Source organism: Pipistrellus kuhlii, unplaced genomic scaffold (assembly GCF_014108245.1).
Source record: "Pipistrellus kuhlii isolate mPipKuh1 unplaced genomic scaffold, mPipKuh1.p scaffold_m20_p_5, whole genome shotgun sequence".
Taxonomy (NCBI): domain Eukaryota; kingdom Metazoa; phylum Chordata; class Mammalia; order Chiroptera; family Vespertilionidae; genus Pipistrellus; species Pipistrellus kuhlii.
Window position 1 is genome coordinate 20,634,722 of NW_023425551.1, and position 13,235 is coordinate 20,647,956.

The 13,235-nt window shown below is 36.8% G+C and overlaps 1 protein-coding gene across 11 annotated transcripts in view; it reads right to left on the bottom strand.

The window, feature by feature from the left end:
- Positions 1 to 13,235, bottom strand: part of REPS1 (RALBP1 associated Eps domain containing 1) — a 73,241-nt gene that overhangs the window by 45,122 nt on the left and 14,884 nt on the right. For all 11 annotated transcript variants that reach the window (XM_045573383.1, XM_036413452.2, XM_036413451.2 and 8 more), the window contains exon 2: positions 823 to 946. In XM_045573383.1, the coding sequence (XP_045429339.1) occupies positions 823 to 946 (124 nt within the window). The remainder of the gene's footprint in view (positions 1 to 822; positions 947 to 13,235) is intronic.

Consider the following 13,235-nt stretch of genomic DNA (forward strand, 5'->3'; position numbering starts at 1 on the left):
CGCAAAGTACTCAAAATTACCTGAAAAGAATGTAAACTCTTAACACGAAGAGAAGGATGTGCGTTACACTAGAGGCCCACAATGAAAACCTCCAACTAAGCTGGCAATGAACACTGAGCACTTAAAACTAAACTGTACTTAAAACTAAACTGTAACACTACTGTATAAAAATCCTAACATTACAGAAAGTGCAGCTCTTTCCTCTTTTCCCTATGAAAAGCACAAAACTCTCTGCTTTTAAGTGCCTATCTTATAAAATTTCGATCTACTTCATTATCAACACACCTTCAAATAATAGAAAAACAAATTTTCCTAGGTGATATGTATAAGACAGTCAGATCCTTATAACTAGGTTTTCATCTGCCAATATTTTAACAATATTTTTATCAACCAGAAAGTTTTGGTTAATTAATGCTTTCTAATTTTATATGGAGCGTTCAGTCTTCACAAACAAGAAAACAAAGTATAATGTTGCTTTTATACTTAGAAAAACATATAAAGAAAGCATATATGAGGATCACTGCAATGCACCCTTTACTTTGATAAAATTACCTAAATTCTAAGCAAGTCTTAGTAAATTTGTTATAACAAACACCATTTTAATAGTTTTATACAATGAAATATGCAGAAAGTACATATATGCCATAACATTTAAAATAGATGTATTCTAATATTCACAAATTTTAAATAGCAAGGTGGTGAGAATAAAGTCATGACATTTTTCTCAAGATCACAAATTCCACTGTAATATCAGAAAGACTCAATTTCATTTGTGACTTGAAGTCTGTTTTCATTTCAATTGCTTATGTATCCCATATTTACCTGTATTAATACTTTCCACTCTTAAAGGGAAACCAGACTGGGCAACAGCTACAAGTTTCAAAGCAATATAGAACTGACTTCTTCCAAAATAGCCAAGTCTTGTTGCACCACAAAGTTCCATAATCTACAAAAGAACACAATGTAACGTAAGATTTATGACAATAATTCTTTGAATACGCAATAGCTTCTGTTGATAACTTCTCCAAAATACATACTCTCACCTGACGACCAACTTCCTCAAGTTTCAGGTTCATATGTTTGAAAACAAAAAGGCACTGACCTTAAATAAGAAGGTTATCGTTTGCCTACTTATTAAAATCCATGTGCTAAACAATTTTATTTTATTAGAATAACTATTTTTTCTTAAGTCATATATATGTGTGTATGTGTGTGTGTATATATATATGTGTACACACACACATACATGTATATATGTGTATATATATATTTAGAAACTATTCTACATAAACATTGTGCATACAACACGGTCATGCAACTAACAGATTAGTATGCAGCCATTTTAAATAATAGTCATAAAATGACATATTCAGTGGGGGAAAAGCAGGACACATTTAAACTACATAAACACAAATTTGAAAACAACCAAATATATAAAAATTCCATGAGCAATTTTGTTAAGTGAAATTAAGAGCAGGACTTTTGCCTCTTATTTTCCAGATTGTATTTAATGTGGTTATACTCTTTCCTTTACAACAACAATTTTTGTTTGCTTAAAGCAGTTAGGCTTTCAAAGATCTACATTGACATTCTAGTCATTCAATAAACATTTCTAGACTGGCTATAGCAATTACATATCAGACTACAAAAGAAAATTTTATGTTATAAGATTAAATTATAACTCCAAAAGCTACAGTAGATGTCTATAATACAGACACTAGAGGTCCAGTGCATGAAATTCATGCACTTGGGAAGGGGGTCCCCTCAGCCTGGCCTGTGCCTTCTCGCAATCTGGAAGCCTTTGGAGGATGTCTGACTGATGGCTCAATAGGGAGTGGGCCTAAGCCGTCAGTCAGACATCCTTAGCACTGCTGCAGGTGGGAGAGGCTCCGACCACCGCAGCTGCACTTGCTAGCTGTGAGCCTGGCTCAGGGCTTCTTGCTGAGCAGTGTTCCCCCTTGTGGGAGCACACTGACCACCAAGGGGGCAGCTCCTACATTGAGGGTCTGCCTGCTGGTGGTCAGTGCGTGTCACAGCAACTGGTTGTTCTGCTATTTGGTCAATTTGCATATTAGCCTTTTATTATATAGGATTATAATCTTAAAGTAAAATAAGCACTAAGTATCCTTATATCAGTTTCTCAAAATATATAAATTCCTGTAAAAGAAAGCATATTTAGTCCGTTTTCTTCCCTAAAACATTCAAAGGAAGATTAAGATACCTTGGATATTGTGATAGTAAGTCAGAAGTAAAGTTCATATTTACTAGAATTCAGAAAAACATCTGTGGTTAAGTAATATATAACAATGATCATTTGTTTACATGCACAAGAAAATACAGAATTTTGGCTGTGATTGATCAACACTGGAAGAATTTCCTGTTTCTCCCAACAAGGGTTATCATTTTTGTGTAAATTTAAGAGTAAGAAAGATAAAAAGGCAGGTTTACATTAAGGAAACTAGGAGGAAAAGGAAGGCTAGAGAGTTAAGAAAGGAAGGGCACACAGGCTTGCAGGCTGCACAGGATTTCATTAGGATTATTGTCCTTATCCACCACCCTTTTCTGCCCACTTGACACCCCTTAAGGGAAACATATAGTTTATTTATCCTTGTTACATCTGTTTCAGGTACCTGTGGGACACTCAGGGGCAGTGAAAGGAAAATAAGGGAGACCACCACAACTTAAAGGGGAGGTATAAAAAGAAACCTAAGAAAGAGGCAGGGGAAAGGTACAAAAAGGAGAAGCAGCCGAAACCGGTTTGGCTCAGTGGATAGAGCGTCGGTCTGCAGACTGAAGGGTCCCAGGTTCGATTCCAGTCAAGGACATGTACCCTGTTTCCCCGAAAATAAAACAGTGTCTTATATTAATTTTTGCTCCCAAAGATGCGCTAGGTCTTATTTTCAGGGGATGTCTTATTTTTCCATGAAGAAGAATACGGTACACATTTATTGTTAAATGAAAATAAAAGGAAATTTATTATCTGTATATGGTACGGTAGTATGGTAGTTGTCAACACAACCCAGACAAACTGTGAATCCTATAGTATCAAGAATTTACTCATTTATTCAATGACAATCATGTCATCATCTTCTGGAACATCATCATAACAATCCAATTCTTGAAATTCCTTGTGAATTTCTTGTGACTCCATTTCTTTCAGAATCAGTGGACCAAATCTCTCATGTTTCGCCTAGGGGGGCCTTATTTTCGGGGATGCCTTATATTTCACTCAGAAGGAAACCTGTAAGTAGGTCTTATTTTAGGAGGACGACTTATTTTCGGGGAAACACGGTACATTGGTTGTGGGCATATCCCTGGCAGGGGGTGTGCAGGAGGCAGCTGGCCAATGTTTCTCTCTCATTGATGTTTCTGGCTCTCTATCCCTCTTCCTTCCTCTCTGTGGAAAATCAATAAAATATATTAAAAAAAAGGAGAAGCAAACTAAAATTATCCGAAAAACCAATAAAATGAATTATGGAATAACCATATAATAAGAAAACTATACAGCCTTTAAAATTCACTGCTTACAATATTAATGTTATTAAAACAAAAAGCAGGATACAAAGCAGTGTATAAATATAATCCCAACTTTACTAGACATCTATACTAATAAAAAGGTGATATGCTCATTTGACCGGGTCAACCGGCCATCTTCCAGATGTCTGCCTTCCTTCTGCACAAAGCCATGTGGCGGGGGCCCAGGCAGAGGCAGTTAGGGGTGAGGTCAGGTTGGCAGGGGAGAGCAGTTAGAGGTGACCAGGCTGACAGGGGAGGCCAGTTGGAGGCGACCAGGCTGGCAGGGGAGAACAGTTGGGGGTGACTAGGCCTGCACAGGAGGGCAGTTGGATGACCAGGTCTGCAGGGGAGAGCAGTTGGGGGAGACCAGGCCTGCAGGGGAGGGCCTTTGGGAGCGACAAGGCCTGCAGGGGAGCAAACAGGCTAGCAGAGGAGGGCTGTTGGGGCGAGATCAGGCTGGCAGGGGAGGGCAGTGGGGGCATTAGGCAGGCAAACAGGTGAGTGGTTAGGAGCCAGTGGTCTTGGATTGCGAGAGAGATGTCTGACTGGCCGTTTAGGGCTGTTCCCTGCAGAATTAGGCCTAATCCGGTAGCTGGATCCCCCAACGGGTTCCAGATTGGTAAGGGTACAGGCTGGGCTGAGGGACCCGCCCATGCATGAATTTTGTGCACCAAGCCTCTAGTCTATAATAAAAGCATAATATGCTAATTAGACTGGATATCCTTCCAGATGTCCTTCCAGGTGACCTTCTAAAAAAAGCCTGGGCTGCAAAGGAAGCCAGGTCCCGGGTGCCAGAGGGAAGCCAGTGCCGGCAGCAGGAAGAAGGAAGGACGATTTTTTCTTGCATGAATTTCATGCATCAGGCATCTAGTGTACATACAAATGGCAGTGAATATGCCAGTGTTTATTTCTGGGTGCTGAAATGAAGGAACACTTCTATGTTTTCATTATACAAGTCTGTATTTACTACCAAATATATATATATATATATAATTTACTCAGAAAATTAATAAATAATTTTTTAAAAGGGAGAAAGAGCAGCGCCAAATAAAAAAGGGAGGAAAATGTACTCTATGTTTTGAAGTTAGGAGGTGTTTGCTGCTTGAGTAGAGATGCAGCAGGATAAAATCTAGTTTGCAATGGATTAAGGAATGAACTGGAGGAACTGAAGTAGAAAGACAGATACTAAACAGGTTAAGATGCTTGGCTCCGAAACAAAGTTTACAAGGGTAAATTTGCTTCACCCTAAATCTCAGAGCTGGTCTGTGGAAGAACTGGCACTAGAAACAAGGTTTTTTAATTCCAAACCTAAAGGATACTATCTTTTTACTGTATTAAACATAACAAAATTTTAAGTTTGCATGCCAAAAATTTCACCCCAGGAAGCATGAAAAGGGGGAGAAAAATGGCTCAAAGGCAACATTTGCAGTTATTTCTCTACAACTGATCTTGGTTGTGCCACCTAAAAAAAATCACTTTATCACTAATTATCTCTTCAAGCTATCCCAATTTTAGGGGCCACAAGCTCTTGAAAGCAGGAGAAAGGAGGGAAGGGGCTGTGACATACAATTTACAAAAATAATTCCTAATAAAACAGTATCAAAAAGTCTGATTTATCATCACTATTTGTGTATTAAACAAAATGTATCATTAAAGAAATATTTGCTACCAATTCCTAAAGGCAAAACTGCTAGGCCAAAGTATTCTTATATTTGAAATGTAATAGCTATCAAATTGCCTTTCAAAAAAATTACTAAAATTCTCCCACTATCAATATGAGATTGCTTGTTTCTCATTTTTTCTCCAGTAACTTGAAAAACCACTCACACACTTGTATTATTTACTAAAGGCCCGTGCACTGGTGGGGTCCCTTGGCCCCTGTGTCCTCTTTGCAATACAGGACCCTGGGGAGATGTTGGAGAGCCGGTTTTGGCCCGATCTCCACATGCCAGGCCGAGGGACCCCACAGGCACACCGGGTCTCTAATATGCATATAAAATCTTTGGCTGATCTCTTTCCACCCCACCCCCCTTTACCTTCTTCCCTCTTTGAGTCATCAGTCTGTCCCATGTTTCCATGTCTGTGCATTGAGTGTCTGCCCCCTGTTGGTCATTGCACATCATAGCTGTTGGCCAGTGGGCTGGTTGCTTAGGCTTTTATATATATAGATTTTTGGTTCCCTATGTCACACAGTTTTGTATATCTAATCCTAGACCTCTTTTTTAATTACTTTAGATTTATAATATTTAAATATCCACAATAAGGTTAGTGCAGCCCTCAATTTTTTTCCCTTATTTAAAAATCTCTGGGCTATTCTCATATGACTTATTCTTCCAAGTAAATATTTAGAACCACTTATCAAAATAAATTGAGATTTTAATTAGGATAGCATTTATTTATAGACATAGTCCTAACTTTTACAGGATGACATCTAGTGTTTTATCATTAAGGATGATACTGGCTAACACCCTGCAACACCTTTGTTATATTAAGAAACTATTCAGCTAATTCCACATTTCTAGGAGTTTTGTCTTTGAGTTTCAGAATTTCAAAAATCACAAGTAGGTATTAATTTTATTTTATGCATGTCTGGGCAAAAAACCAAGAAATCCTATTTTTTCTCTTTGGTCTATTAAGATTAATAATTCTAGTAATAGAGTTCTTAAACATCAAACTATCCTTTGATTTCTAGAATGAATTCTATTTAGTAATGGTATATTACTTGAAAAACATAATACTTATAAAATTTTAACCACAGTCTTAAAATGATTAAGCTTAACAACAACCCTATAGGTGAAAGGGTTGGCTTTACTTTTTTCCTCTCTGGTCTGAAATTCTTTCAATAGATTAGGAATTATGTACTCCTTAGAAATTTAGAAGAATTCACCTATGACACAGGGTAGACTTGTGTATCTTTGACATGTGTCTCCATATTATTTCTTATATTTGTTATAAACAAGGTTTTCTATCTTTAAAATACATAATTTCCTAGGAAATCATTTATTGCCTCCAAAATTTGAAATTTATTAATTTAGCATATTATTCAAAGTAGTTTCATTAATTTAATGCACTCTCTATGGTAATTTTCCCTTAATGTAAATTTGGCATATTTGTGTACATGCAACTCTTTCTCTAGCCAAGTGAAACCACTTAATTGTTAGGATACAGACCCCTTCCATTAGATTCTAACTCAACTAGGAAATCGAGTGGGCTTTTTCACATGATCCACACATATTATGTTCACCACTGCAATAAATTATGACAAGGAGTAAAGGTCAAAAAAAAAAAAAATCAATGGCAGAGAAGATAGGGGCATACATCAAAGCCCACTCATTCCAACATGACTTAATTTTCTTTCAAACACTGCTGTCAATACAAGCCATGAGGACACAATAACCTCTAAAACTTTCCTTTGTTACAAAAATAATTTAAATACTGAGCACATTCCAACAAACAAGTAGGTAACTAATATCCATTACTGTATTAATGAAGCATGTTTGCAGATGACTAGCTATCACCACTAACTTCACTGCCAAATTTCCTTACTGAACTCAGGTCTAAAGTGAAATGAAATCTTACCAACCCTTTCGAGATCCTTAATTGTACTAGAGCAAATATCTCAACTCACTTTCACTATAATACTTTCTTATCCAAAATCTTTAATGCTTATTTCTTGGCTTAAACAACTCAAAGGATCTTTTATTTCAAGCCTGCTGCTCAAGACCACATTGCTTCTTTGCTTTCTTCTGCTAGGATTTTATCTCAATTTTTTGGGTTCTTTTCTTCCTTCCACTTATACGTTTATGTATAACCTCCATTTCACATATTAACCACTGTCCTATCTCAGTTAAGGGTGAGTTCTCCATGTCTTTCCCCAATGGTATTCTTAGGTAAAATAAGAAACTGTATACATTATTGGCAATGGCATACATTAATTTACAAACCATAAAAAAATAAGAAATATGTAAAATCTGTCATAACTAATATAGCAAAATAGACGTATCATATTTTTCTTGAGCCCTTACTAACTATATCAGACACTGAAATATTAGGTAAGTATTGGATAAGTACTATATAAGCAAGCATTTGTTAGAGGTGAGTTTTTCAATATAATAACTTTTCAGCAGAAACATTTCATATATATTACATATCTTCTTATCCCCCTGCTAATAATACCATAGAAATTTATCATATGAACTCATTATAACAATATAGATTACTGATATAAAACCTAGAAGCTTAATATTTGAAAGGCAGATTTTATTCTACCTGCTAAAGAAAGGAGCCATAAGAAATGTGTTAAGTAATCAACATTCAAGAGGATCAAAGTAGATTTTAAGTTTATGAAGTTAGTTGTAGCCAGTTTGCTCAGTAGATAGAGCATCGGCCCTACAGACCAAAGGGTCACTGGTTAGATTCTGGTCAAGGACACATATCTTGGTTGCAGGCTCCTCCCTGGCCCGGGCCCTGATCGGGGTGTGTGCAGGAGACAACCAATCCACGTGTTTCTCTCACATCAACATTTCTCTCTGCATTTCCCTCTCTCTTCCACTCTTCTCTAATTAAAGAGATTCCTCTTAACAATATCTGACTCTTAATTCTTAAAAAAAAATTTTTTTTTATCTATTGACTTTAGCGGGAAAGAGAGAGAAACACTGATTTGTTGTTCCCCTTATTCATGCATTCATTGGTTGGTTCTTGTACTTGTACGTGCCCTGACCAAGATCGAACCTACAACCTTGAAATACCGTGAAGATGCTCTAAACAACTGAGCCACCCAGCTAGGGCTGACTCAGTTCTTTACATTGCTTTAGGCAATATAAACTGCCATTGACAGTTTACTATGATAAGACTAGTACATATAAACCAATAAATATTTTATTGCTTATAATCAGTATGTCATTAGTTACCTAAACAAATAAAATACTTCTGATAGCCTCAAAATGTAAGGAATGTCTGATATGAAAAGTAATATGACTGCCTATAATGTTTATTGGTAGTTCAATTCAATTCCCAAATAGCCAATTACAGTAATTTTTCATATTACCTATTATATTGTACTTTAACAACAACAAAAAAACTTTAAAACAGACTGAAATACAGACTAAAGGTAAAGAGAAAAATAACAAAAAATGCAAAAGTGATTTCAAGAATACCACAAACCATCTAAAACTTAAGGTTAAAATAGTAGAATTTGTCTTTAGAAAATATTGGAGCATGGGGATAGTTTAGTAAAATAAATCTGGCCAGTAAACTATACTTCGGGTGACCGCAAAATTTACATCTAATCTGAGACATATGCAAGAACGAAAGGAAGCACTATTTATATTGATAGTTATGACTGGACAAAAGGTATAAGCTGGTATTGTCTCAAGCACAACCAGACTTATAAGTATCCTTCTAAACACCTTTCAAGATAAATGATCCCATTAAACCAATAAGATACATAAGATAACATGAAAAGCCAACAGTTACAACCTGTTTCCTTATAATATGCCATTCTATATAATAAAAGCATAATATGCAAATTGTCCCCGAAACCGGGAGTTCTTTGGGGAGTTTGACCAGGGGGTGGGGTTGGCCAGGGGAAGGCAGGGAGGCCCTAGCTGGCAGTGGTGGGGAGCATGGCAGGGGTCGTTGGCAATGCAGCATGAGCAGCAGTGGAGGTGCTGCCAGGCTCGATGGGCCCTGATGATAGATAGCAGGATCACGGCAGGATGGTGGAGCAGGTAAGCCGGCAGCGCCAGGCCAAGGCAGGTGCAAGTGGGGACCCAATCGCCCTGCAGACTATGACCAGTGGTGGCAGCGAGGTGCAGGGTGAGTGGGTGGCACCAGGCCAAGGCAGGATGCCAGGAAGGGCTGCGGGGCTGCAAAGCTGAGGCGAGAGCTAGGGCCCAATCTCTGCAGGCCACTCTGAGGGACCCCACCCGTGCATGAATTTCGTGCACCGGGCCTCTAGTATTAAATTATAATTTTTGATTAAGGAATACTGTTTTTCAGGAATCAGTTAAAAGTAAATCAAACTTTTCTTCTGTTTTTTTTTTTAAACATATTTTTGTTAATTTTTAAAGATAGGGAGAGGGAGGGAAAAACATTGATGTAAGAGCAAACAATTAGCTTCCCCTGTACACCCTCTATCCTTGCATGCCCCTTACTGGGGATGGAGCCCACAACTGAGGCATGTGTTGTGGGAATCCAATCAGCAACATGGGATGACACCCAACCAACTGAGCCACACTGGTCAGGTCAAACCTCGCTGTTTTCTTACATGGAGGCTTAACTGACTATTATAGAGTCTCAGCAATGCCTACTTAATAAAAAAAATGTTAAAAAAAATAATAGAAGTTAAATATTTAAACATTGTGGACCAAACATCATTTTAAGCACTTATAAATTAGCTCATTCAGTCTTCATAAGAGGAATTTTTCTTCCTGAAAGACAGGGACCTTTATCCCACTGTCACAGAAGAGAAAACCAAAGCTAAGAGAAGATAATAGCCCACCCATGGTCAGAGTAAGTGGGGGAGCTGAGGATTCCAAAATGTGTTTTTACCTACTGTACTATGTAACCACTACTGCTCCTGTAGTGAGAGGAATTGGGAGCCCACGATTTCTCATAAACACATACAACAAGTGGAGCTCTGAAGTGTGTGTAGTCAGTGAGTAGAATCAGACTGAACAGGTTTAAGTAACTGTGATATAATTTCTGGTACATATTCTTTACCAGTGGTCAGGCAGCAGTAAACCTTGGCCTGGGAAATTTCCAATATTTGTGACAAAGAGACACCTATTTATTCCACTGTTACTATGATATTGCTTTAATCTGTGCTATGGGCTATTGCAGGCTATTATAGGGTAAGAATGGTGATAATGATGATTATGATAAAAGCTAATATAAATGGTGTATATGTGTTAGTTACTGTCCAAGCTCAGTAACATATTAACTAATATAATCATTCTAACAACCCTAAAAGGTACTGTTTCACACTACTAAGCTTGCTCAAGGATACACAGCAAGTAACGGACATGGATTGAAACTCATGATCTGAACAACTAATTTATCTTATAAGGAATCCTATTTGTCCAGAGTTAGATTCATATAAATTGTATTATGAATAGTTCTGTTATATTATAAAACAAGAATTGTTAGTTCTTAGTGGATAGGCCACAGAATCAAGTTTTGATAACTGCTTACTATGTAAATACAGGTAACTCAGATATCTCAAGTTTCCTAAACAACATGAAAAGATAGGGTTCTATCTCTTAAAATCTTTTCTAGTGCAAATATTATTTATCTGAGTGTAAATTTTATATTGTCTATTACATATAATACATGTAATTATAACACAAACTACTCTCTGAAAACTATTTCTGCCAAAGTACCAGTCATATATTATGTGTTCCATTTTTAAAAAATGAACACTATGTACATGTAAATATGAATTAATAGAGGCCCAATACATGAAATTCGTACATTGGTAGGGTTCCTAGGCCTGGCTGGCGATCAGGGCCGATCTGTGGGGTGACTGGCAGGGCGATCGGGGGCACCTGCTGACACCCACCTTGGCTGGCTTGGGGCCTGCGGGCTGGGGCAGCTCCTGCATTGAGCATCTGCCCCCTGGTGGTCAGTGCACAACCTAGTGAGCAGTTATTCTGCCGTTCAGTCAATTTGCATATTAGGCTTATATTAAATAGGCTGACAAACAAAAGTATAAGGAGTAAATTGTATTGGGAATTTAAGTGGGAATAATAAAAACCACTTCTAAATCCTATAAATCTAGCTTCAAAGGAACAAGATCTGTGTAAAATTCAAGTATCAGTACAGTATTTTATTGTGTTTTATCATGGTTTTGTATTTGATAACAAAAAACTTTATGTAATCCATCTAGTTTGTTATTGTCTCAGGGTCAATTTTCCTCTTTGTAGGAAGAGTGCCAATTTAATAATTTAAAAAATAGAGAAATAACTTGGCTTACCATGTTTGTTTCATAACCAACATTTTAGAAACATAACTAACAATAATAATAGCTAATAGCTATATAGTACTACTGCAAGTACCAAGGACTATTCCAGGTATTTTATGAATTAATTTAGTCCTCAAAACAATCCTATGAGGCTGGTGCTATGTTATTCTCAATATGCAGATGAAAAAAACGAATGCCCAGGGAAACTAAGGCCCAGAACAGTTAAGCACTAAAGTGAGAGTAAGAAATCCTAAGAATTAAACTGCATCTTTAAAATTATATGAAATATTTTTTTGTTGACTAAATGAGGAAAGAAACAAAGTAACAAATTTGATAATGAAGAAAAATTTATCATTTATAGAGTGGTGTGCTAGTACTTATCTAAAATAATCCTCAAATAATCCCAAACAGCAAGCATTGTTACATTTATTTTACAAATTAAAATTATGAGGCAAAGAGAAAGTTTTTGCCCAAGATGAAAGAAAAGATATTAACATGGCCAAAATATAATCCTAGCTTTGTGAAACCTCAAAGCCTGGCTTTTTCCATCATGCCAGTGTTTCCCAAACTTCAGACACTGGCATATCACCTTCACAAATTCTGCCATGTCCATGGGCCACTTGTGCTACTATGTTCTTTTTTTTTTACTGTTTGTTTTTTGTTTTTTTAATGTATTTTATTGATATTTTACAGAGAGGAAGAGAGAGGGATAGAGAGTTTGAAACATCGATGAGAAAGAACCATCTGATGATCAGCTGCCTTTTGCACACCCCCTACTGGGGATGTGCCCGCAATCCAGGTACATGCCCTTGACTGGAATGGAACCTGGGACCCTTCAGTCCGCAGGCCGACGCTCTATCCACTGAGCCAAACCGGTTTCGGTGCTACTATGTTCTTAATATTTCTTCTTTAGATAAAAATTTTTCATATAGTTAATGGATTTATTTTAAAAGGAAGTTATATCACAATATAAATGGAAAATAAATATCACTTGAAATAAATAGAAGATAAAAACAGTAATAAATTCAATAAAAACAAAACTGTTATTTAATTTCTGCCAAATACCATAGTCTGCAAAACATGCTTGTGACTACATCAAGGCCTACCTATTCTTTATTAAAAGACTAACACAAGTAACAAACTTAAAGACTTATAAGATGCTAAAGACATAATAATTTAACATTATGGTGAACAAAAAAAAGATGAGATAATTTCCATCGAGAAGTAATTCAGTGTTAATTGCAAAGGAGGTGGTACCAGAATAAGACCTAAGAAAAGATGACTGGATTTGCTGACTAAGATAAATGGAAACTTTGAGAGCATCTTTTAAAAATGGGGGTAGGGTTAAGGGAAATAAAAACATTAGAATAGTGATGCTTAGTGGGGTACAGGCAGCAGAGAAAAATTTGGGTCATCTGTTGTTTGGCAATAAAAAGAAAAAGAAAAAGAAGAAGACAGCAAATGGGTCTGCAGGGTCAAATGAATAACACAGGAAGCAAAAGAGAACACTAAGCAGAAAATAACCATGATACAATGCAATTAGTAACTATGACAATTCTATTTTTGCCATTTGTTAGTAAAATGGAAGTGGAAAACACCATGTCTGCATTTGCTCCAGTACCAAGTCTTGGGGGAATCAGCAGAAATGTGATTAGGGAAGTAAACGATTTCTGTCTAGAGTCTAGAGGTTCAAAACTGTAGGTAGCAATAGAAATTCTAACTATAAACACTCTTCCTCTGGTTATTAAATCCTTAG